This window comes from Prionailurus viverrinus, chromosome F1 (genome assembly GCF_022837055.1).
Source record: "Prionailurus viverrinus isolate Anna chromosome F1, UM_Priviv_1.0, whole genome shotgun sequence".
Classification (NCBI taxonomy): domain Eukaryota; kingdom Metazoa; phylum Chordata; class Mammalia; order Carnivora; family Felidae; genus Prionailurus; species Prionailurus viverrinus.
Window position 1 is genome coordinate 13,557,977 of NC_062577.1, and position 25,489 is coordinate 13,583,465.

At 37.3% G+C, this 25,489-nt stretch overlaps 1 protein-coding gene across 3 annotated transcripts in view; it reads right to left on the reverse strand.

The window, feature by feature from the left end:
• RC3H1 (ring finger and CCCH-type domains 1) overlaps positions 1 to 25,489 on the reverse strand; it is an 84,926-nt gene that overhangs the window by 44,234 nt on the left and 15,203 nt on the right. For all 3 annotated transcript variants that reach the window (XM_047840822.1, XM_047840820.1, XM_047840821.1), the window contains exons 2-3: positions 3,942 to 4,348; positions 407 to 527 (exon numbers count right to left, since the gene is read on the reverse strand). In XM_047840822.1, the coding sequence (XP_047696778.1) occupies positions 407 to 527; positions 3,942 to 4,172 (352 nt within the window). In that variant the 5' untranslated portion in view covers positions 4,173 to 4,348. The remainder of the gene's footprint in view (positions 1 to 406; positions 528 to 3,941; positions 4,349 to 25,489) is intronic.

Below are 25,489 nucleotides of genomic sequence, written 5' to 3' on the forward strand. Positions count from 1 at the left end.
CTGGCATATTATTTCATAACAGTTAATTTTATGTTCCTATTGAAACAATAAGCCATAATGGCAAGGCGGTAACAGCAACTTCCAAGTTTATTACATTCTCTATGGCACATCATATAAAACTGAAAAGAAGGCAGATAATCCAGAGTTGTCAAATGGCGGGAGCCCTCCTGAAACCACTAGTATATTCACACTTACTTTTGCAACTCATTCAAATGTGTCCAACATCACATAAACTTTAAATTCATCTCTTGGAATGGTTTGTAATGATATTATTTACTACTAGTGGGTTTGACTTACAATAAATAAGTGAATTTCATTAACATTCACTTACACCCCACCATTTTTATGGTAAGAAAAGCATCTTTCATAAACATTTATTTGGCATGGATAGTTGCATCTGATTCACCTCTAGCACTGCTGAGTGGTTTCAGGTACAATGCTAATTCTTCTACACATTTCTTGGCTTCCTCATAATGCTTTGTATCTTCAACCCCACTACACAGAGTAATGGGCTGCTGCTCAGGGACCTTGAGGTCAAAAAAAAGGTCTGTATGAGTGCACACTAATTAATTAAACAAATGTCTTATTAAGTATATTTTATGCACTGCTACTCTAAAGTGGTAACATCAAAACTCCCACTAAATTTACTGAAGCCTTTCAAAAGACCTTTTCTATACTAACACACTAAATTTAATGCATTATTTTGGTTTTATAATCGCTTTACTGAAACATAATTTGTATACCATGTAGGCGACCCATTTAAGATATATAATTCAATGGTTGTTAGTATATTCACAGGTGTGTAACCATTACAATTTTAGAACATTTTCATCACCCCTCCAAAGAACACCATACTCTTAACTGTCACCCCTCCCATATTTCCTCCCAACTCCCCACCAACCATAAGAAAATACTAATTGGCTTTCCGGCTCTTGTGGATTTGCCTATTTTCGACGTTTCATGTAAACAGAATCATAGAGTCGTGCAGTAACTTCCAAAGTGACTACACCACTTTGCATTCTCACCAGCAATAAGAGTTTCTGTTGCTCCACATCCTCACCAGCATTTGGTGTTGTCAGTGTTTTGGACCTTGAAGCTATTCTAACTGGTGTGTAGCAGCATCTCGTGGTTTTAATTTGTAATTCCTTAGTGGCAAATGACGTCGAGCAACTTTTCATCAGCTCATTTGCCATCCGTGTATCTTCTCTGGTGAGGCGTCCAGATCTTTGCCCATTTTAAAATTATGTCCTTTTTATTATTGAGTTGTAGGAGTCTTTATTACATCTGAGACACAACTTTTAGATCTATGAGTTACAATTATTTTCTCTCATTCTGTGAGTCGTTCTTTCACTCCGATGGTGTCCTTTGAAGGACAAAGCTTTAAGTCTTCAGTTCAATTTATCCTTTATTTCTTGTACTTTTCGTGTCCTATCTAAAAAAACCTCACTGCCTATTCTAAGGTCACAAAGACTTATGCCTATATTTTCTTTTAAGAGTTCTGTAGTTTTAACTTTTACATTGGTTCATTTTGGGTTAATTTTTGTAGATGGCGTGAAGTAGGGGTCCAAATGGTTTCTTGTACACATTTGGATATCCAAGTTTTCCCAGCACCATTTGTTGGAAAAACTGTCCTTTCTTCACTGAATGGTCTTTGCAATGTTGTCAAAAATCGTTTCGTATGTGTGAGTTTATTTCTGGACTCTATTTTACTGATCTAAATGTTTGTCTTTATACCAGTATCACACCGTCTTCATCACTATAGCTTTGCAGTTTCAAAATCTGGAGTGTGAAAAAGAACTTTGTTCTTTTTCAAGATTTTTTTGACTATTTTGTGGTCCTTTCTGATACCATATAAATTTTAGGGTTTTTTGTTGTTGTTGTTTGTTTCTTTTGGAAAAAAAAAACCACCACCACACATTGGGACTTTGACAGCGCTTACACTGAATTTGTAGATTTCTTTGGGTCTGCCAATCCAGGAACATGCAATGTCTTTCCGTTTGTTTATGTCTTCTTTAATTTCTTTCAACGTTTTGTAGTTTTCAGTGCATAAGCCTTTCACCTTTTATTCCCAAGTATTTTATTATTTTGATGCTGCCGTAATGGAATTGTTTTCTTAGTTTCCTTTTGTATTGTTCATTGTTAGTGTATAAAAATGCAACTAATTTTTGCATGTTGCTTTTATATACTGCAACTTTGCTTAATTCACGTATTAAGTCTTAACAGTTTTTTAATGGAACTCTTTAGGGCTAAAATAGTGGCTACTATATATTAAAATGCCCTATCCTCAAATTTCATAAACATTAGTTGTTTCAGTTAAGGTATGACATAGTCTTACTCATTTTTCAGAAGGGAGTTCATCTTTAGACAACTTCATAAAAAAAAGCAAGCCTTGGTTATTTGCTATTTAACATTTATTTATTTTTGAGAGACAAAGAGAGACAGAGAATGAGCAGAGGAGGGGCAGAGACAGAGGGAGACACAGAATCTGAAGCAGGCTCCAGGCTCTAAGCTGTCAGCACAGATTCCGACGCGGGGCTCAAACCCATGAACCATGAGATCATGACCTGAGCCGAAGTCAGTTGTTTAACCGACTGAGCCACCCAGGTGCCCCCTTGGTTATTTGCTATTTAAAAAAAAATAGTGTATTTCTAAAATTATTATCCCTATTAAGTCTATTTTTAAAAAATGTTTCCAAAATGTGACAGCAGGATTTTCAAAATAAAAAGATAAATGATTATGAAATGAAAAATTAAGTACAAGAAGAGAAAGGATCAACTGCACTTTCCCTTTTGACAAATATTTTATAGTGTTGTTGGTGACATCACAAGAGAGGTTTATCAATAAAAGAAGTTGTCTTTTTGAATAAACTACTCTATTCTCTTTATCTCCAACATACGTAATATCAACCTTTCCTACATTTTAGCAGTTTACATCAAGACTGATCTAGAAAATATTAATGGGGCCAGATCCAAAGTTCTAGTATATCTATTCGGAAAAATGATTTATGATAAATATATGGCATTTCAGACTCAAACTATGCAAATTTAGCAAGGGATTACTTAAGTAACTATCTAGCTTCCAAAAACTCACTTCCCTTGACTTTGTGAAATCTTCTGAGGATACTACTGATCTCTACTTTGAGAATACTGAGAGAAAATTTTCAGAATATTACCATCAGAACTGCCAGACTTACTTTTACCTTTATTTAGGTAGCTGGGGATATATTTCCTCCTACTCTAGAAAAATGATTCACAAAGGCTATGCACTCTACAGTTTTTGTCACCTTCTTCATCTTTCATTTGAGTAGTGTCTACTAAGTAAAATTATCTGAAGCAGCTTCACTTCTCCTATTTAGTAAAATGCAATGGTTTTTATGAGTAATATTTTCCCCAATATTAAGATGTCCTTTAAAAAAAAACAACAAAAAAAGAAGGGGAATCTGGGTGGCTCAGTTGGCTGAGCGTCCAACTCTATTTCAGCTCAGGTCATGATCTCACAGCTGTGTGATCAAGCCCCATGTTGAGCTCCGCACTGAGCCTAGAGCCTGCCTGGGATTCATTCATTCATTCATTCATTCATTTGTTCATTCTCTCTCCCTCCCTCCCTCCTCCCCCTCTGCCCCACACATCCTCCCTCTCACTCTCTCTCTCTCTCTCAAAAAATAGTCCTTGTGATTTGCCTCTTAGGTTTCTCTAGTGATCTCAATAGCTAAGATTGTTGAGAAAGGCTGATCACCAGATTAAATGACTGTTATGACGGAGGAACACTGCACTACAACAATAAATCTCCCAACACGCTAAAATAAAGGGTCTGCATGGTACTGAACAGAACTTTATCTATTTAGATAGAAGGCAATGTTGCCCAATTTGAATTCAACAAGTTTCTCTTAAGAGGAAAACACATACACTCAGAGATTAAAAAGAATAAGTCACCCATCTTACCTGAGCACCCACTAGCTGCAGCAATGCTGAGTTCACGGGGAGGAGCTCAATGTCTGTATTGATAGTGGTCTGGTCAAATGGGCAAGCCTTGCGGTGGAGTTTATTCAGGCACATCTTGCAGACAGTATGGCCACAACCCAAACTGATGGGCTTTCGAATTGTTTCATCGAAAGTCTGAGTGCAAATTGGGCAGGAGAGGAAATCCGTCCACTGTGGAGCTTGTACAGGCATTGTTACTGGAGTTACAATTCACTAACACACACACACACACACACACACACACACACACACACACACACACAAATAATCTAAAGCAAAGATTCCACTGGAATCAAAATCTTTGAAAAAAGTTTTTTTTTTTTAAATATCTTCCGTAGATACAGTCAGCACATAGTGTGAAATATAACCTGGAAAACAAACAGAAAGAAAAAGAAAAAAATTAGTGTGTTTTCCTTTTCAATTAAACTGCATTCACACTCTATTACCTACACTCTTTTATACCACATTTATATCACTATGGTCCACTGTTTTGCACTTTCATAGAATAAAGTCATAATAAAACTTCTAGTCTCATCTCCTTGCTGTAGAGATGTGGAGTGGACCCCAGAAAGATAAAATAACTTGCCCAAGGTAACAAATGAAGTTAGTAACAAGGTTAGATCCAGGATCTAAATCTCGCAAATTTATCTAAGTCTACGATTGTTTTATATTTAAGAATTAGCCTTTTTAAACTGGCTAATAATATTGTTTCTTGAGCTGCATACCAGTTACATGAATGTGTTCAGCTGTGAGCATTTATCAAGCTCTACACTTATGATATGTACACGTCTGTGTATGTTATACCTCAAGATAGAGTTTTTAAAAATTGGCCTAAAATTAAAACTACCTGAAAATATTTTATCATCAAATTGGGTATCAGATAACAAAGAGTCTGTCAAATTTTTAAAAGTCTTTTTAAGGGTTTTAGACACCGTTAAGAATTTTATTTACCAGTAGTTAGTTACCTTTAAGCCCCTGCTATGGCCTACACCTGGTGCTATAGTGTGCTGTGTTAGAACAACTGCATAGTTATAATTATTTACTTCAAAAGATTTTTTTAAACTCTCAGATTTATTAATGGTACAATTATAGTTCAAATTTCATTTCCTACCCTCTTTTTTGGCAGAAGATAAAAGCCAAATTGACTTATCACCTGTGTCTAACAGAAAATTTTTTTATATATAAAATTCAACCTACAACTTACAGCACATCTTAAATAATATGTACTATTTATCTAACTGTAGTTTCTAAAAATGAGAATTGATGTACAGAAGAAAGTAACAGTATCACAATTTGTTAAAGATTTGATTATGCTCAAGAGAAACTGCTTACAAAGATGAAACAATTAAGCTGTAATTAACTAGGAAAGTAAATTATCTATATACCTTATTCTTTGAGCATTACATTTACTTCTTGCTTTATTGAAACAACTCAACCTTAAATGCAAGTCCATTATTGATGACAGAACAGTTTTCATTAGGTATGTTAAAAATTTATCCATTCATTCAACAAATATTTACTAAGCACTACTATGTGCCAGACTGAATTGCTAGGGAAACAGTGAAACAGCACAGTCATAATATCTGCCTTCTGAGTAATCTTAGCTTTGTTTGTGTTTTTGCAAAGGTGCTATAAGATACATATATTTTACCAAGTTAATTTCATGTTCAGGATCTAAAATTAGAGTTATCTGCATGTGTGTTAAAATAGCCCTTGCAATAACAAGAATGGGCAAAGAAATAGTTCATTTTTTAAAATTTTTATTTATTTTGAGAGAGCATGCTGTGTGCGTGCATGCAAGCAGGTGAGAGGCAGACAGAGAGAGGAGAGACAGAATCCCAAGTAGGCACCATGGGGCTGGATTTTACAAACCATAAGATCATGACCTGAGCAGAAACCAAGAGTCAGATGCTCAACAGACTGAGCCACCCAGGCACCCCAAGTTATCTGCATGTGTGTTGAAATGACCCTTGCAATAACAAGAATGAGCAAATAAAGAAATTACTCACATTTTGATTTCTATAATGTTTTAAAGATAAAAACTTCTAATACAATAGATTTAATCAAATACATTATGAGTAGCTACAAGTATGATTATAATAAGTTATTACTACTTAATAAACTGAAACTCCTCTGGAATGTTAAAAAAGAAAATACACTATCTAATTATTCACTTGTAGACTCAAATGCTAGATTTGTGCATTGGGTTGCAGAATGCTCAAAAAAAAAGGGGTAAATTTTTAGAGAAGACATAATGTTCAGAAAAGGAACTGAGTATTAGTCATAAATTGCTTGCTGAACCTGATTAAGTAGATAAAGCATCACTCACATAAACTTTTCTATAGATTAGCATGGCAACATATATCAATGCCTGCAAAGAATCTGATCCTGTTAATCTCTGCAAAGAGAGTTTAATGGTTCCTTCCTTTTTACTAGTATGGCTTTCTAGACAACTTAAAACTTGTTCATCTTAAAGTATAGGTAAAACAAAGCACTTAGTTCTCTCAAACGCTATAAACTACACAAACCCCCAAAGGGCACAAAATATAGTAAGATGTTGGGGCATCTGGGTGGCTCAGTTAGTTGAGCATCTGACTCTTGATTTCAGCTCAGGTCATGATCCGGGGGTCATGAAATTAAACTCCAGGTCGGGCTCTGCGCTGAGTGTGGAAATTGCTTAAGATTCTCTTTCTTTCTTTCTCTCTCTCTCTCTCTCTCTCTCTCTCTCTCTCTCTCTCTCTCAAATAAATGTATAATAAATGTTTTTATACCATGTCATAACTTTTACTATGAATACAGCTATTTGCCACATACTATGCTAAACGCCTTACACAGAACACATAAAAGGTAGGTAATTACTGTTATCCCATTTTACAGATATGAGAAGTGGAAGTTTAGAGAGGCTGAGTAAGATAAAAAGAAATAGGGCTAAGATATTAACCCAGATGTTCTGGCACAAAACCCAAACTCTTAACCAGATCACCATTCACAAATAAAAGGTTAAATATAATGTAGGAAGAAACTACTTGCGATTTCATTCAAAAACCAATGCCACAAAGCTGCATTCCCTAATACTAACTTCACAGTAATTCTGCTAAACTTACTGCCAAATCTATGGTCAGGTCCTTGTTCTAATCTCATTTGTCTTCTCAGTGAGGTATGAAACAGACAACTACTAACTCCCTGCTTCTTGAAACCATCAATGAACCACATTTCCCTCATCCTTTCTAACTCGCTGGCTGTTGTTGATCTCTTAAACTCCTAAATGCTGGAATCATCAGGTCTCTATTTTGAGTTTTCACATCATTCTCCAGCCAAAATCCTGAAAAAGCTTTCTATTATATTTAGAATAAAATCTGGATTTATTATTCTTGTTTACAAAACCCTAAATGATATGAGCTGTAATTATTTCTCCAACTTCATTTTCTAACACTTATCCTCACCTTAGTATGTTAGTACTAGGTATTCTCTCTATCTAATCTTTGAGTTGGATCGCACTCTTCATCACTTAGATGCCACCAAAGATGTCACATCCTCCCTGGCCACTTAAAACTCTAAATCATTCTATAGTCCATCGCTGTACTTAAATTCTCTACAAAACATTTACATTATCTATGTTACATTTTTCTTCTTATATTTTTATTTGCTCACTCAATATCTATCTAATATTAGAATATAGACTCCACAAGAGCTGAGATCTAATCTGTCTTGTTCACTATGAAAGCTAATAGCTCCCCACTATAATTTAGACTACGTAAAGTTTTTGCCTATAATTTCAAGAGTTGACAAGACGTGTGAAAATCTGTTCATAAAATTATAAGTGACTTAAAAACTCTCAAATTAAGAAATTCTAATCTATATTATTCTTTAATGAGTCTTAAAATTGCAAGCAATTTTTTGAGATTTACGACATCTGACACTGTGCAATATGGAAAACAGGTAGAAAATATGGTCAACGTCAGTTTTACAGACTTGAAAACTCACTGCTCTCCTACATGGTCTCAGAACTGTGCTGCCACAAGTTTTCCAAATTATTCTGTTGTAACAAGTTGTAACAAGATTTTTTAAAAAATGTTTATTTAATTTAGAGAGAGAGAAACAGTGGGGAAGGGGCAGAGAGAGAGGGGGACAGAAGATCCAAAGCAGGCTCTGGTGCTGACAGCAGAGAGCTTGATGCAGGGCTCAAACCCACGAACTGTGAAATCATGACCCCGAGTCAAAGTCGGACCCTCAACCAACTGAGACACCCAGGCGCCCCACAATAATTGTTTAAAATAAAATCACAAAATTCTATTGGTAAAAGACACTTTAGAGATCATCTGGTTCTTGCCTAATTTTTCAAGATGAGGTAACATTCTTATGTCCCAATCAGTAGCAAGTATTATTAAACATTTTCAAATATCTCCTTCCATTCAATCGCTAAAACCCAAAGAACTTGGAATCACTTTCCTTCTTTTTGCAGAGAAATAAAATTAACATTCAGAGAACTCTGTGCAAGGTCACATAGGTAGCAAAATCAAGACACAACCACCTCGGATCAGTACTGGACACTGAAGCCTATGCACTTGCCACTGTACCAATTCAACATGAAGAAGACCAAAAACAAGACAAGTAAAAGAGTTACAACGTCATGCAGCTTGATAACGGCAGAGCCAGGATTAGAAACCAAGTTTCTAGTTTTAGTGTCCCCGGCACCCCTATCAGACTGCCTTGAAAATAAACCTATCACCACCCCCTGATTTAAAATATCCTTGCATACTAACATGTCTCCGGAGGTAAGGGAAAAAAGCAAAAATGAACTATTGGGACCTTATCAAGATAAAAAGCTTCTGTGGGGCACCTGGATTAATAATAAGCACTATAATAATAATAATTGGTTAATAAGCACTGCCCTTCTGCTTAGGTGATAGATCTCATAGTTCATGAGTTCAAGCCCCACATGAAGCTCTGCAGTGACAGTGAGGAGCCTGCTTAAGACTCTCTCTCTGCCCCTCCTCTAATTGCGCTTTTTCTTGGTCTCAAAATAAATAAATTTTTTAAAAAAGATAAAAAACTTCCGCACAGTGAAGGAAACAGCAACACCAAAAGGCAACCAACGGAATGGGAGAAGATATTTGCAAATGACATATCAGATAAGGGGTTAGTATCCAAACTCTATGAAGAACTTAACAAACTCAACACCCAAAGAACAAGTAATCCAGTGAAGAAATGGGCAAAAGGCACGGACAGACACTTTTCCAAAGAAGACCTCCTGATGGCTAACAGACACATGAAAAGATGCTCAACATCACTCATCATCAAGGAAATACAAATCAAAACCACAATGAGATACCACCTCACACCTGTCAGAATGGCTAACATTAACAACTCAGGCAACAACGGATGTTGGCGAGGATGCAGAGAAAGGGGAACTTTTGCACTGCTGGTGGGAATACAAAGTGGCACAGCCACTCTGGAGGTTCCTCAAAAATTAAAAATACAACTACCCTATGACCTAGCAATTGCACTACTAGGTATTTATCCAAAGGATACAAAAACGCTGATTCGAAGGGGCACATGCATCCCAATATTTATAGCAGCCCTATTGACAATAGCCAAATTATGGAAAGAACCCAAAAGTTCATCAACTGACAAATGGATAAAGAAGATGTGGTATGTATATACACAACGGAATATTACTCAGTGATTAAAAAGAATAAAATCCTGCCATTTGCAATAATGTGTATGGAACTAGAATGCATTATGTTAAGTGAAATAAGTCAGAGAAAGACAAATATCATTATTTCATTCATATGTATAATTTAAGAAACCAAACAGATGAACACAGGGGAAGGGAAAGAAAAATAAGATAAAAACAGAGAGGGAAGCAAACCATAAGAGACTCTTAAATACAGAGAACAAACTGAGGGTTTCTGGAGGGGTGCTGGATGGGGGGATGGGCTAAATGGGCAAGGTGCATTAAGGAGGACACTAGTTGGGATGAGCAATGGGTGTTATGTGTAAGTGATGAATCACTAAATTCTACCCCTGAAACCATTATTATGCTATATGTTAACTAACTTGGGATTTAAAAAAAAAAAAGAAAAGGGTGGGGGCACCTGGGTGGGTCAGTTGGGTTAAGCCTCTGACTCTTATTAATTCTGATGATCCCAGGGTCATGGAATCAAGCCCTGTGTTGGGCACTGTGCTGAGCATGGAGCCTGCTTGGGGTTCTCTCTCTCCCCCTCTCTCTGTCTCTCCCCTGCTTGCACACTCTCACTTTCTCAAAAAATAAACAAACATACATGCATACATTTTAAAAAAGGGAGAGAAATAAATTGAAAAAATGAAATAAAATAAAATAAAATATCCTTGTACACTAAAACTACAGTTAACAATATTTGGCTTAGTATCAAGGCATCCATTAACCTTGGAAATACGTAAAATTGTTTATATACACATGCTCATTCCTTCAGGAATAGGATCCAGGGCTTTTATCAATTCTCAAATTTTTATCAGTTCTCAAAGGTTTTACTTGAGGAGGAAGGGAAGGGGAAAATAAGAATCACTGACTCAGATGGGGTACCTGGGTGACTCAGTCGGTTAAGCGACTCTTGATTTCATTTCAGTTCTCCTGTCATGATCCCACAGCTGACAGGGCAGAGCCTGCTTGGGGTTCTCTCCGCCCCCACCCCACCCCCTGCTCAAGATGTGTCTGTCTCTCTGTCTATAAAGAAAAAAAAGAAAAGAAAAGAAAAGAAAAGAGAAAAGAAATCACTGATTCAGACATACTGAAATAAAGTAACTAGTGAAAACATAAGAATATAAAAAACAAAAATAGTAATTTATATGAACATATATTTCCTCTGTATTTGCACCACAATCTCAACAAACTCTTGTAAGTTCTTTAAAAGTGATGTTCACGTGCACCAAACATTTTTTTAAATGATTACACCGAAATGTCTCCTTCTCACCCCTATTTCTCATCCCTCTAGTCCTCACTTCCATCCACCTGCACAGACAAACCCCTGGTTTATTTTCTTTTCAGATTCTTTATCCATATAGGTCAATATACAAATATGTATTATTAACTGGCTAAAAAGTATTTTAAATGCTGTCATTTGCAACTCTTCTTTCTGTACTAAACCAGTGTTTCTTAGAAATTATACCCTAAAAACCTTTCTCCATTCCCAGTAAAAATTAAACATTCAGTTACTTGCATAAAAATCTTTTATTGGTTTATACTATGTGCCCAGCACTAGGGATAAAAAATAATGAACAAGCAAGTCTTTGCAAGTCTGCACAGAGTTTACATCGTTTCTTTCATTACCCATATAAACAACAGACACAAACTAAATACATGACTCCACGGCATGGTAAATGCTATCAAGGTAAAGGTAAAAGACAGAGACAGAAGTACATATAACAGATAATCTAAACAAACTGGGATGAGGTCATGATCCCAGGGTATTAATGGATATGAACAGATGGAAGAAAAAGGTCTGGAAAGATGTCAAACAAAATTAACAGCAAGTTATACAGTTGGGCAGCTTATAAAATGTATATAATCATGAATTTTGTAAGTGCAAATAATTTTTAAACAATGAAAACAAGAGAAGCTAGAGTACATTTAGAACACAATTTAGGCTACTTCTAAGATAAATTATTGTAAGACTAAAACATTTCTCTTTATTAAACGGACTGCTTTATACATTTGAACATCCAAATTCTCAAAACTTAGTTGTTTTTTTCCAAAATGCATTAAAAACTCTTTTTATAACTTCTCTATAATTTACCTGTTTCAAAGAACTAGCACATTTTATTAATTTTATGTATCATTCCATCTCAACATAGTAAAATCAGGTATATAGTTGCTAAACTCTTGCGTTTTCCAGTAAAATAATTCTTAAGAGACAACTATAACAAACTTGATAGAATAAACACATAGAATCAGCACCCAGTTCTTCACTAAAAATAAAAGCATTCTAGGATCGCCTGGGTAGCTCAGTTGGTTAAGTGTTTGACTCTTGATTTCAGCCTAGGTCATCTCATGGTTCATGAGGTTGAGCCCCACACTGGGCTCCATGCTGATGGTGCAGAGCCTAATTGTGGTTCTCTTTCTCTGTGTCCCTTCAGCACGCATGTGCTCTCTCTCTTTCTCTTAAAATAAATAAACTTAAAAAAAAAAACACCACAAACTTTCTTTTGATCAGAAAGATAGGTATGAAAGACAGAGGGAAAACAGTATTTTAAAAGCTTGATTTTGCTTGGGAAATTTGATGATTATGAATAGTAACTCAATCTTTGATGATTCTATTTTAGGAAGTATAAAATCAGAAAGCAAAGATTTTTTTTTTTGAACAAAAATGTTATTAACTGTACTTATTAGATCTAAGAACAATTTCCACTTCCTCATTCCTTAAACATCTTTCTCCAAAGTCATCTTTCTAAACATTCCCCAAGTTTTCCCATAAACAGATGTTTACAACATCTTCAACCACAAAACATATCTAAATTATACAGGACACATGGCTTAGTGAATGTAGTAAACCTTCTCTCAGTATGGAGTAAACCTATGAAATAAACTGACAGGGGCGCCTGGGTGGCTCGGTTGATTAAGCATCCAACTTTAGCTCAGGTCATGATCTCACAGTTCATGGGTTCGAGCCCTGCATTGGGCTCTGTGTCTTCTCTCTTTACCCTTCCCGTGCTCACATTGTTTCTCTCTCAAAAATAAATAATAAACGTTAAAAAACAAAAAGAAATAGGGGCACCTGGGTGTCTCAGTCGGTTAAGTGTCCAACTTCGGCTCAGGTCATGATCTCGTGGTTCACAAGTTTGAGCCCCTCATCGGGCTCTCTGCTGTCAGCTCACAGCCTAGAGCCTGATTTGGATTCTGTGTCTCCCCTCTCTGTCCCCGCCCCCCCCCAACCCACTCGCGCTGGGTCTCTCGAAAGAAAGAAAGAAAAAGAAAATGACTAAAATATTAAACACCAATATCCAGATTCTTTAAGCTTCTTCAGAGCAAGGTTCTGTCAGGAAAAAAAAAAAAAAGTCCTAAATAATTCTATTCATCAAAGCACATGTGCTCAAGGCCTCCAGACAACTCATTGTGTATTAGAGGTCAGTCAGCCCAAACCTAGCTCAACAGGAGTAGGTTCTACTGAAACCTTTCTAATCCGAAAAGCATGGATGATGAACCCTCTTTATTTCTAACAAAAATCCAAACAAGTGACTGTTACTCAATAATGAAAGCAATGGTTAACCTTCCTATCAGTTAAAACAAGGCCTAGTCCCCTCGGTAAATGGCAAGTCGTAATTTTTACTGTTACTAATTGGTTATACATAACAACATGATAAATAGCAATCAGTTCACCTTGAAGAAGGCCCAAATTTTAAAATACCATAACTTCCTCAAGAATATTCACATTTTTACATAAGGAATAGTGCTCATAAGTACTACAGACAAGATTATGATATGGTACAGAAAAAGAGCTTGGCTTTCTGAAAATAAACCATGTGTCAGGTATTATGCTAGGTGTTTTCAGATGCTTTTCTCATTTAAGTGTGCACCATAAATCTAAAACACAATATGAACTACCACCAGTAACCAATATCTGTTAAGTACCAAGTATGTGCCAGCACTTTCAGTGTGCTATATACAGTATCTAATTAATTATTCACAGCAATGCTGTAATGCATGTATTACCTTCATTTTAGTGATAAAGTAAAGAAACCAAAGTACAGAGAAGTACCCAAAGACACAAAGCTAGCAAGTGGCAGGACTATGATTTAAGCCTGGCCAGCCTAATTCCCAAGCTGGTACTGTTAAATACCGTAACTTGTGCCATCTTACAGATGACCAACAGTCCTTAGGGAAGGAGAACTTTTGTTTTTTAACATTCATTTGAGAGAAAGAGAGACAGACAGAGGATCCGAAGAAGGGGGCTCCACTAAAGAGAGCCCGATGTGGGGCTCGAACTCATGAACTGTGAGATCATGACCTGAGCTGAAATGAAGAGTCCCACACTTAACCAACTGAGCCACCCAGATGCCCCAAGGCCAAGGCAGGGAACTTTTAAGGGTGATGGAAATGTCCTAAAATTGAATTGTGATGACTGCACAATTCTGCAAATTTACGAAAAATCAATGAATTGTGCACTTAAAATATGTGAATTTTATAAGTATGTAAATTATATGTCAATAAAGCTATTAAAAATCATTAAAGTCTTTTTTAATAAAGAGTCTTAGTCTTCAAATTTTTAAATGCAATACTTTAAAAATACAGGGGTGCGTGGGTGGCTCAGTCGGTTAAGCATCCAACTCTTGATTTTGGCTCAGGTTGTGATCTCACAATTCAGGAGTACAAACCCCGGGTCGGGCTCAGTGCTGACAGTGCAGAAACTGCTTGGGATTATCTCTCTCTCCCTCTCTCTCCGCCCCTCCCCTGCTCGCTCTCTCTCGTAATACATAAATAAACTTAAAAAATATATAAATACAATAGCCCTAATTAAAAGCTAAATTATATTGCTTTGAAGATTTCATTTAAATAGATTATAAAGTGGGGCGCCTAGGTGGCTAAGTCAGTTAAATGTCCAACTTGGGCTCAGGTCATAATGTCTGTCACAGTTCATGGGTTCCCGTCAGGCTCTGTGCTGGCAACTTAGAGCTTGGAGCCTGCTTTGAATTCTTTGTCTCCCTCTCTCTGCTCATACCCTGCTCACACTCTTCCTCTCTCTCAAAAATAAATAAAACGTTAATAACTGACATCTAAAAAATTATTAAAGGGGTGCCTGGGTGGCTCAGTCAGTTGAGTGTCCGACTCTTGATTTCAGCTCAGGTCATGATCCCACGGTTATGGAAGAGAGCTGATGACCCCGGGATTGGGCTCCGCACTGAGCTGAAGGTGGAACCTGCTTAAGATTCTCTCTTCCCCACCCCAACCCCCACACCTCTGCCCCCATCCCCTGCTCGTGCTCCTCCTCTAAAATAAATAAATAAAAAGTTATTAAAAATGTATTACCATCTCCTCTACACAGGTTCGTTTTATCTGCCTCTGACTTAGAGGGAGAAAATGGAAATGAAATTCATCAAGCATCTAATCTGGGCCAGTCACCCCTCTGAGGCATTTTTATGCCCATTTTATAGATAACACTTGAGCTTCAACAGAATTAAATAACTTGCCTGAAGCTGATATATTGTGAGCTGAGATTACAACTCAGCTCTTACGTGAATCTGAAGTATAAGCTGCCCTGAGAAAGATATATTAAGCAAAACCTTATTTTAAGAAGAAAACCTTGGTTTCCTCACACTCTACCCTACGAGAGGAGTTTAACTCTGTATTCTTGGTCGTAATTTAATTTGTCATCTCTCTGGAACATTTCCATAGCAACTGACATGCAGGGCAACATCAGAGAACATTTTTAACAATCTTGAAAAACAAAGCAAAAAGCAGGAAATCAAAACAAAAAGAAGAAAAATCAATGAAGGCTTATTATAATAATTCTCAGTGTTATAATTCTCAGCAGAGTATCAATTAATTTACAGATGAAATACTAGTCTCAGATTTTTAAGGAGGCTCAGGTTTTTCCAGCAATAATCCTATGAAGAAAGACCCAATTATTTATTTATTTATTTTTTAATGTTTATTTGCTTTTTGAGAGACACAGAGTACGGAGCAGGGGAGGGAGAGAGAGAAAGGGAGACACAGAATCTGAAGCAGGCTCCAAGCTCTGAGCTGTGAGCACAGAGCCCAACACGGGACCCAAACTCAAGGACCGTGAGATCATGACCTGAGCCAAAGTCGGACGCTTAACCAACTGAGCCATCCAGGTGCCCCAAGACTCAATTTTGATTGTAAAAATATCTTCCCAAAATATGTGAACACAACATTGTAGATGTAAATAAAATAATGTAAATGCTAATGTCAGTACAAACGGACAAATACTTCAGACAGGTATAGAGAGAATAGCTTCTGATTTAGAGGGAGGAAAGCCTAAAAGATAGGGCTTGATAAAAAGGGTTGAGAAAGCAGCAAAGGGATCATTTAGATGGCTTATTTAGCCATCCAGTGTTTAGAAGGACAAAAAGAAACATTTCTACCTGCAGCATAATGCCAAATTTAGAAGAAGAAATAGTAAAAACAGATAAAACCATTCATTCATGGAGAAGCTGCCTAATCTGAAATTGAAGTGGTACTCTAGAAAGTGAATGACAACCTCTAACTTTGTGTGCACAGTTTTAAAGCTCCAGGTTTTTATTCTACATTAAGTTACGCGTTGTGTGTAAATGTGCTACACTGAAGAGGACATCACCAGTTATTAAAGAGGTGGCAGAAAAGCATCATCTTAAAAAGAAAAGGGGGAGGAGAGGGGCTAGGGCGCCTGGGTGGCTCAGTGGGTTAAGTGTCCGACTTCAGCTCAGGTCATGATCTCACGATTTGTGGGTTAGAGCCCCGCGATGGGCTCTGTGCTGACAGCTCAGAGCGCGGAGTCTGCTTCAGATTCTGTGTCTCCCTCTCTCTGCCCCTCCCCTACTCGTGCTCTCTCTCAAAAATAAACAAACATTAAAAAAAAGAAAAAAGCGCGTCATCTTTAAAGCATCTGTGGAATACTTAGAAAACTTCGCATTATAGCAAAACAGCCAAAGGTTACTTCACTTTTTCAGCTTCTGCATTAATCCTCCGCTGAATATTACATATACTATATTGTTAACTAAGTATGTTATCACCATTTAGTGGTGTTCAAACATCAACAACACAACAAGAACTAATAATAACCAAAATCAGGAATATTCTGGAATACACTTGGCATTTTAGTTGATCTGTTATTTTGTTAATTGCTTTCAGATTAAATGCAAATTTCTGATACTGGTTGTTTTCTTTGTGAAAATTGATGTCTTCTTAATTAAGCCTCTTTTCTAAATCCTAAAGATAACTCAGCCCCAACAAAAAAGATCCATGAATAATTTTTGGTGCCTAGGCCAAATATTTTAACCAGACTTTAAATAGTTTTTCAGGTCACGTTTTGAAATCTCTCCTCCTGCTGCAATAATGGCTCATTTTCAGAACAGGAAGTTTGTTCCTTTGGTCTCCAGAAGTTATTTTGAGACGCAATGACAAATCTGATTGGCAAGTATTCGGTAACCATGAATGTAGGGGTAAATGCTCACGAGGAAAAATAAATCTAACCTGTGCCCCATAAACTCATATTTCAGACTGTCAATTACTAACCTATAGACTCCTGAGGAGTTCAATGAAATTGAGATAGTTTATTGGGGCAGCACTAATAATCCATTTCTTCAATTTATCCCTCTTTACTAGTTCTTTCCTTCCCTACAGGCATGGTTAAATCCTTGTTCAGAGGAGCTTAAAAAACATTTGTCTCCAATCTTTAATTAAAAAAAAAAAAAAAGTTGGGGCACCTGGCTGGCTCAGTGGAGTGTGCAACTCTCAATCTCAGGGTTGTGAGTTTGAGTCCCTCAATGCGCATAGAGTTACTTAAAAAAAAAATAAATAAAAGTCATTCAATCCCTGTCCTTGTCCTCTTCTTGGGCTCTTTCTCTACTCCCTCACCTTTCAGTTTTAAAACTACCCACTCTATCCCAACCACTATGTTGAAACATCTCTTAACAAACCTGTCAACAACCTTCTTTTAAAATTCAATGGTTCTGTCTCAGTCATTAATTTCTTTATATATAGCATTTAATAATGTTGGCCAGTTATTCCTACAAATGCTGTCCCCTTTTGGTTTCTATTATGACATACTGTCCAGATAATCCACTAACGGCAAGCCACTCCTTGAGTGTCTCTGTCGAGGGTTTCTCCTTCTCTGTCCATCTCTGGAATATATGATTTTCCAGAATTCCTACCTCAATTCTTTCCTCTACAAAATTTCCCCGAGTAATTCCATCTATTTTTCAGCTTTCAAATACTGACTACATGCTGATGATTTCCAAATCAGTATCTCAAGTTCAGACCTCTCTTCTTTTTATTTTTTTTTAAATTTTTTAAATGTTTATTTATTTTTGAGGGAGAGACAAAGTGAGAGCAGGGGAGGAACAGAGAGATAGAGACACACACAGAATCTAAAGCAGGATCCAGGCTCTGAGCTGCCAGCACAGAGCCTGATGTGGGGCTTGCACCCACGAACTGTGAGATCTTGACCTGAGCCAAAGTGGGACGTTTAACTGACTATGCCACCCAGGCTCCCCAGACCTCTTTTCTCAATGCCAACCAGAGCCATATAATCAATTGGTTACTAGCCATCCATGTCTAACTAGCATCTCAAATCATCTCAACCTTACCAAAAACCTTTGTTCCCTATGTCAATGATTAGTCACTTACCCATTGACAGAAGCATGGGGCATCATCAACTGACTTTTCCCTTTTCCTCAAACCCCTCCCCCTTAACTAATCAGTCACCAAGCCCTATCATTTCATTTTAATGTTTCCTTAAACCTTCCCATCCATTCCCAGTATCTAAGTTTAGGTTACCAACATCTCTTATCTAGATTACTAGATTTCTTAACTATAGTTATCCCTGTTAACAATACCCTCAATAGAGCAATTAGCTAAGCCATAACTAGACTCTAAGTTCCTTAAAATCAGAGAGTATCTTGGTTTTTTTCCCCTCTCATTATTTTCTCTATGGTTTTAATACAGAAAAAAGTCAGCCAACACACATTAGCAAATGTATCAAGCTGGAGTATTTCTGTTTTCTCCAACAAAAAGTCAACTGAGCTAATGGAAAGCTTGCTGCTAGGGAAGAAACCTAGGGCCTTACCATCTAGACTAGCATGCACAGGTCAACAAGGATTTATAGGAGTTGAATAACATTATGAACCAACTAGACCTTAAAGACATCCAGAGAATACCTAACAACAGAATTCTTTTCAGGCACACACAGAACAATCTCCAAGGCAGATATGCTAGACCATAAAACAAGTCTCAATACATTTAAGAGGACTGAAATCGCTAAAGTTCTGTTCTCTGACCACAATGGAATGAAATTACAAACTAATAACAGAAAGAAATTTGGGGAATTCACAAACATAGGGAAATTAAACCACAATAACCTAAATAACCAATAAGTCAAAGAAGAAGTGAAAAGGGCAACCAGAAACTATTTTGAGATGAATGACAATGAAGATATACAATACAAAAACTTATAAGATGCAACTAAAGCAAGGTTTAGAGAGAAGTGTGCAGCTTTAGATGTTTACATTTAAAAAGAGGGGCGCCTGGGTGGCTCAGGCAGCTGAGCCAGACTTTAGCACTCTGGTCTTGATCTCATAATTCGTGGGTTCGAGCCCTTCATCGGGCTCTTCTGCTGTCAGCAGAGCCCACTTCAGATCCTCTGTCTCCCTCTCTCTCTCTAAAATAAACATTAAAAAAAAAAAAAAAAAAGAGGGAGGTGGGGAGGGGGACGGGTGAAATAGGTGAAGGGGATTAAGAGTACACTTACCATGATGAGTACTGACTAATGTATAAAATTGTTGAATCACTACATTGTACACCTGAAACTAATGTGACACTGTACGTTAATTACACCGGAATTAAGATTAAAAAAAAAAAAAAGACAAAAAACTAATAAACAAGAAAAAAATTAAAAACTTGAAAAAAATCTCAAATCAATAATCTTACTTTGCACCTTAAGACACTGGGGACAAAAAGGTATTTAACATCAGCAACATAATGACAAACTCTCTGTGGCCAAAATTTAACATTGGTAACAAGTAACTCCAATTTTAGACAATTACTCCCCTAAACTTACAAAACAAACTTGTAAGCCAGATATTAAAAGCCTAAATATTTTTTAAAAAATTTTTAAAAGCTTAAAAATCCAAGTATTCTTATACCCCAGTTTAACAATAATTAGATTATCAGGTGTAAATGCAATTAAAATAACCGATAGTTTGCTCTCCAGTGAACACACACACAATTTCCATTTTGGAAGAAGGAGATTTTAAGAAGGTACCTGAAGGTTTATAAACTCAAATATAAAATCCAGGTTTTTATTTCATTATTTTAAGCAGGCAACTTTTAACATGGGCAAATGAGTCTTAATATATCAAAGCTGGCAAACAGAGAGAAAAACCCTCAACTTTATCTTTCAGAAGGCCTCTAGGATACCACTTATTAGCAAGCTATGCTGGCATTCCTATCTTTGAAGGAGATAATCATAGGTTAAATATAAACAAATGGAGACTTGAAAGAATGCTAAGCTCTAAAATAGTAACAGAATTTACTATGGGTTAAAATATTCCAAAAACTTGGGGCTCATGGGTGGCTCATGAGTGACTCAAATGTCTTTGGCTCAGGTCATGATCTCACAGTTCATGAGTTCAAGGCCCACATCAGGCTCACTGCTGTCAGCACCAAGCCCACTTCAGATCCTCTATCTCTCTGGCCCTCCCTTGCTCATACTCTCAAAAATACAATAAACCATAAAAAATATATTCTAAAAACTTAAAGTATATTATCTTTTAATTATAATAACCTTATAAAATATTATTACACCCTTGAGACAATCAGGGCCTAGACAGAGAACAAAACAGAGAAAAACTGTCCAAGCTCAGTCCCCTGGAACAATCAGCCCCAATGTGAGCTGCTAGATGACTCAAGCTGCATGAGTGACTTAAATGGAGACCAGCAGCAGAACCACACGGCTAAATCCTGCCCCAAATGCTGACTCAAAAGTGTAACCAAATAAAAGGTTGTTTTCAGCCACTCAACTTAGATATCTAATTGTTATATAATTAAAGCATAACATAACATGTATAAATTTCATCATAGCCTTTTGAGAATACATAATACTGAATGTAATAGTGACCCTGAAACACGAAAAGTTCTCAATTGAATTACAACCTTTTAAAAGTGTGAATCTATCCTCATGAAGGCCCTAAAAATTACTAATATACTGAAGTACCTTCATAAACACAACATGCCTAAATTTAGTTTCTTAATCCTACAGCATAAATTAATACTAAGGGGAGAAGCAGTCAAGTATACCAAAATGATAACATTTTCAAAGCACAGCATGGATGACACGTCCTCTAGAAAAAATATGTACCAACCACTTAAACTCAACGTAAATCTGTCTAAAACTTATTATATTCCAACTTAATACTTGTCACCCATGCTACCAGTCCTTCATGCTGATGTGCCACAGAAGCATTATTAACTCTTAACATTGATAGATTCGTATACTCCCAAGCTAGATGTTGTTAGTATTTACTGGTTATAATCTAAAGACTTAACTTTCCTTAACATCATCACCTTAGTGATCTTCAGCAGGTTATACTTCTTTTTTCCTACCTACAACTATCTTTTTTTTTTTTTAATTTTTTTTTTCAACGTTTATTTATTTTTGGGACAGAGAGAGACAGAGCATGAACGGGGGAGGGGCAGAGAGAGAGGGAGACACAGAATCGGAAACAGGCTCCAGGCTCTGAGCCATCAGCCCAGAGCCCGACGTGGGGCTCGAACTCCCGGACCGCGAGATCGTGACCTGGCTGAAGTCGGACGCTTAACCGACTGCGCCACCCAGGCGCCCCCCTACAACTATCTTTATACATTCTCCAAAACTATTCCCTCTTCACCCCCAAATCCCACTTGGGATATGAGTGCCAAGCCCTTAGAGATCATCTCATTTAATCCCCCAACAACCTCCTGAGATAGCTATCACCACTACTGACGAAGGAAGGAAGGAAAGAAAACAAAGTTACTCAGCTAATTTAGTGGTCTAGTCATAATATGAACCCACGTTTGTCCAATTCTTTGCAAAGCCTGTACTTTTTCTACTGTAATACAGTATCTTCCAACTTCCAGCACCTGTAATTTTTACTGAATTAATAATTATTTTATTAGCCAAAAATAAAGATCTGTTTTACGTTTAACCTGAGCATGATCAGTTTCAAATTAAGTAAATTTAGTACAGGACCCCTGGAACTATTTAAGCCTACTAGCTTATTTTTTAATTAGGTTATTGCAACTAATACATTCCTTTTGAAGAGAATCACAAGGAACATTTTATTAGAACTTTTCACTGAGAATAATCACAGGACTAAAACAGAAAACGAATCTTATTTTCTATATATTTTAAGATACTTAAAATGTATTAAAGTGTAGCTTACAGAAAGGCATACATAGAGATCAAGAATGTTCGGTTCAATGAATTATCACAAAGTAAGCATACCTGTACAGCTGACCCTTGAACCATACTGGTTTGAACTGCATGGGTCCATTTACATGCAGATTTTTTTTTTTTTAAAAAGAGTTGACAGCAAAGGCACAAGGCGTTTACTTACAACTGCCCATCCTAGTCTCTCCACAGACCAAATCAAAGGTGACTGGTACAGAGCTTGTGCCTGTTGCCCTGAGAACCCAGGGACACCAGACCTGTGGAGGCAGTCAGCAGTCCCAGGGCACCCTGGGATGGGGCAGGGCTTCGGGTCACCCTCTGGGTGAAGGGTTGTATATGTGGGGTGGGTGAGTCAGGCACAGGGGGGCTTGGCAGAGAGGAGGCCGAGCTGAAAGAGGAACACATCCAGTGGCCTCAACCTCCAATCCTCCAGGCACTGGCTCCTCACCAAACACCCCCCAACAGGGCCCAGGCCCCAGAGTCTCTGGGAGGCCACCTATACTTACATGTGGCTACAGCTGCCAGTGGCACAGGTCAATGCTACACTGCCAGGCAGATGAGACCTCTGTATTGTGCCTCCAGGCTTCCGCCACAGCCAGCCAGCTGCCCAGGAGCTGCCCCTGCTGAGCCAAGGTCACCAGGGTGCAGAATATCACCATGCCAGGACCAGGCCTGCCCCTGGTACTGCCTCTGGCCTGGCCTGGCCTGCCTATAGGTGCATTTTTTTTTTCAATAATATAGTACGTAAGGAAGTAAATGTATTTCACCTTCCTTATGATTTTCTCAACATTTTTTCCCTCTAGTTTTAATACAGTATATAATATACACAACATACAACACATGTTTATCAACTTTATACTACTGGTAAGACTTCTAGTCAACAGTAGGCTATTAGATGTTAAGTTGAGGAGTCAAAGGTTATAAGCAGATTTTTCACTGCATGGGGGCTGGCATCACTAACCCCCAAACTGCTCCAAGGGTCAACTGTATACCCAAGATATACAACATTACCACACCTCAGAAGGCCCCCACACCATCCCTCCCAATCATTATTCTTTTATTCCTCCTCAAAGGTCACTACTATCCTAACTTCTAATACCACAGATTAAAAACTCTATACAGTGGAACCATCAGTATGTATGTGTGTATACATATATATATTCTTTTGTGTTTCAGCTTCCGAAGATAATTATAATAATTATTATAAAATATTATATAATATAATATTATAATAATTCAACATTATATTTGTTAGGTTTTTATTCTACATTCATACTTTTTAAACTATTACACAACACTTCCAGTTAAACTGACCACAGTTAGAAAAATACCCTTCATAAGGTCAGTTTTGAAGCAGTGATGACATTTGGATTTTGAACACCAGCAGATTTCTGGTGGTGAACTGTAACAAAAACAGTAGTGGTGTCAGTAACAAAACTTGAGAACAGAGTCCCTCTTTACTCAAGAAAACAAAGCAACATATCCATCACAATTAATAGCCCCCACTTCTTTCCTTTTACTTGCTTCTACTTTTCCCCAGGGAGCCTGTGCCTTAGGTGTCCTTGGTGGTGATCATAGGAGTGTGACTGATTCTAGAACTGGGCGACAAAGAGAAAACAGGGAGATGTACACAGAAGAGGTAAACTGCAACACATCTGTGATGCATATAGGTGGGTGATCCTTGAATATATCATCGGACTTAGGAAATTTTTGCATTAGAGACATAATCTAACATACTTAATAATAGTGTTAATAAAATGTATTGTCCCCGTCACCTACTAGCCAAGACTTAAGGACATTTTCATTACTTTGTTTATTTCTATGAAATGTGTCTGATAGAATTCAAGCTATCTCCACAAAACAAAATCACAGTGATTTGCAATTGCACATGCTTGAAAAATAATCCAAAACAAAATAAGAGGTATGGATTCATTTTCCAACTGAGAATTATTTCTAGACTGTTATCCCAGGCAAAAAATTACATTTTAGGACTTTAAAAAAAAAGGACAAATTACTACATGGACTCCAAACACAGAAGCTTACAGCTACAATGTATCTGATTTATAAAATAAAAGGTATATAACTTGTAAATGAAGATATTTTGCTGACTCCCAAATAGTAACTACTGTTAGAGAATATACTGATTTGTTGTTACTACTGCAGAATTAAACACAAAACACTTCCTTCAAAATACATAATGATGACCTTTGGGGGATTAAATTCATGCTCAGGTTTGTGTAGTATGTTTCTGTGTTGCGGGGAGGAAGGGATAAAAGGTTGAGGCAAGTTTAACTGCTGGGGGTTGCACAATAAACAGATCTTATTCTACTAATGTTACACTCTCTGGTAAAAACAGGAGCTCTGCTTTCTTGTCTTAAAGAATTATCATCAGTTTGCCCCACTGTTCCCCCAGTCCTGAACCTTTTCCTCATTTCCCTGCAAGCATTCATAAGTGAATTCTCTTATGAAGAGCCTTACTTGATCACCTCATTTAAAACTAATCTCAGTGTGCCCAGGTGGCTCAGTTGGTTAAGAGTCTGGCTTTGGCTCAGGTCATGATCTCACAGTTTATGCGTTCAAGCCCCGTGTTGGACTCTGTGCTGACAGCTCAGAGCCTGGAGCCTGCTTTGGATTCTGTGTCTCCCTCTCTCTCTGTCCCTTCCTGCTCATTCTCTCTCTCTCTCAAAAATAAACAAACATTTAACAAAATAATAATAAATAGGGGCGCCTGGGTGGCTCAGTCGGTTAAGTATCTGGCTTCAGCTCAGGTCATGATCTCATGGTCCGTGAGTTCGAGCCCCATGTGGGGCTCTGTGCTGACATCTTGGAGCCTAGAGCCTGCTTCAGAGTTTGTGTCTCCTGCTTTCTCTGCCCCTCCCCCGTTCACACTCTCTCTTCCAAAAATAAATAAACGTCAAAAAAATTAAAAGAAACAAAATAAATATAAAAAAATAATATATAAAAAATAAAACTGATCTCTCAACCCCAATCCCACTACCACCACACACATGCACTTCCTTCCCATCTCATTCCTGATTAATTTTTCTCCATATTTCTCAGCATCCAATAATGCTATGTTTTACTTGCTCTGTTATAGTGTATACCCACCATTACTAAAATGTAGGCTCCACAAGGATAGGGATTTTTGTTTGTTTCTATCTCTAACCTTTTTTGAGTACATCTATGTGCCAGGCACTGTTCTAAGTGTTCTGCATGCATTATCTCACTTAGCCCTCACAATGACCCTATTAGTATCATTACAAAACTTAATTTTAGAGTTAAGGAAACTGAAGCACAGATGTTAGGTAATAAGCTCAAGGTCACATGGTAACTAAACATCCCTATTTTTAAACTGGCAATTCCTTCTGCAGTCTTTGCTTCTTTGGT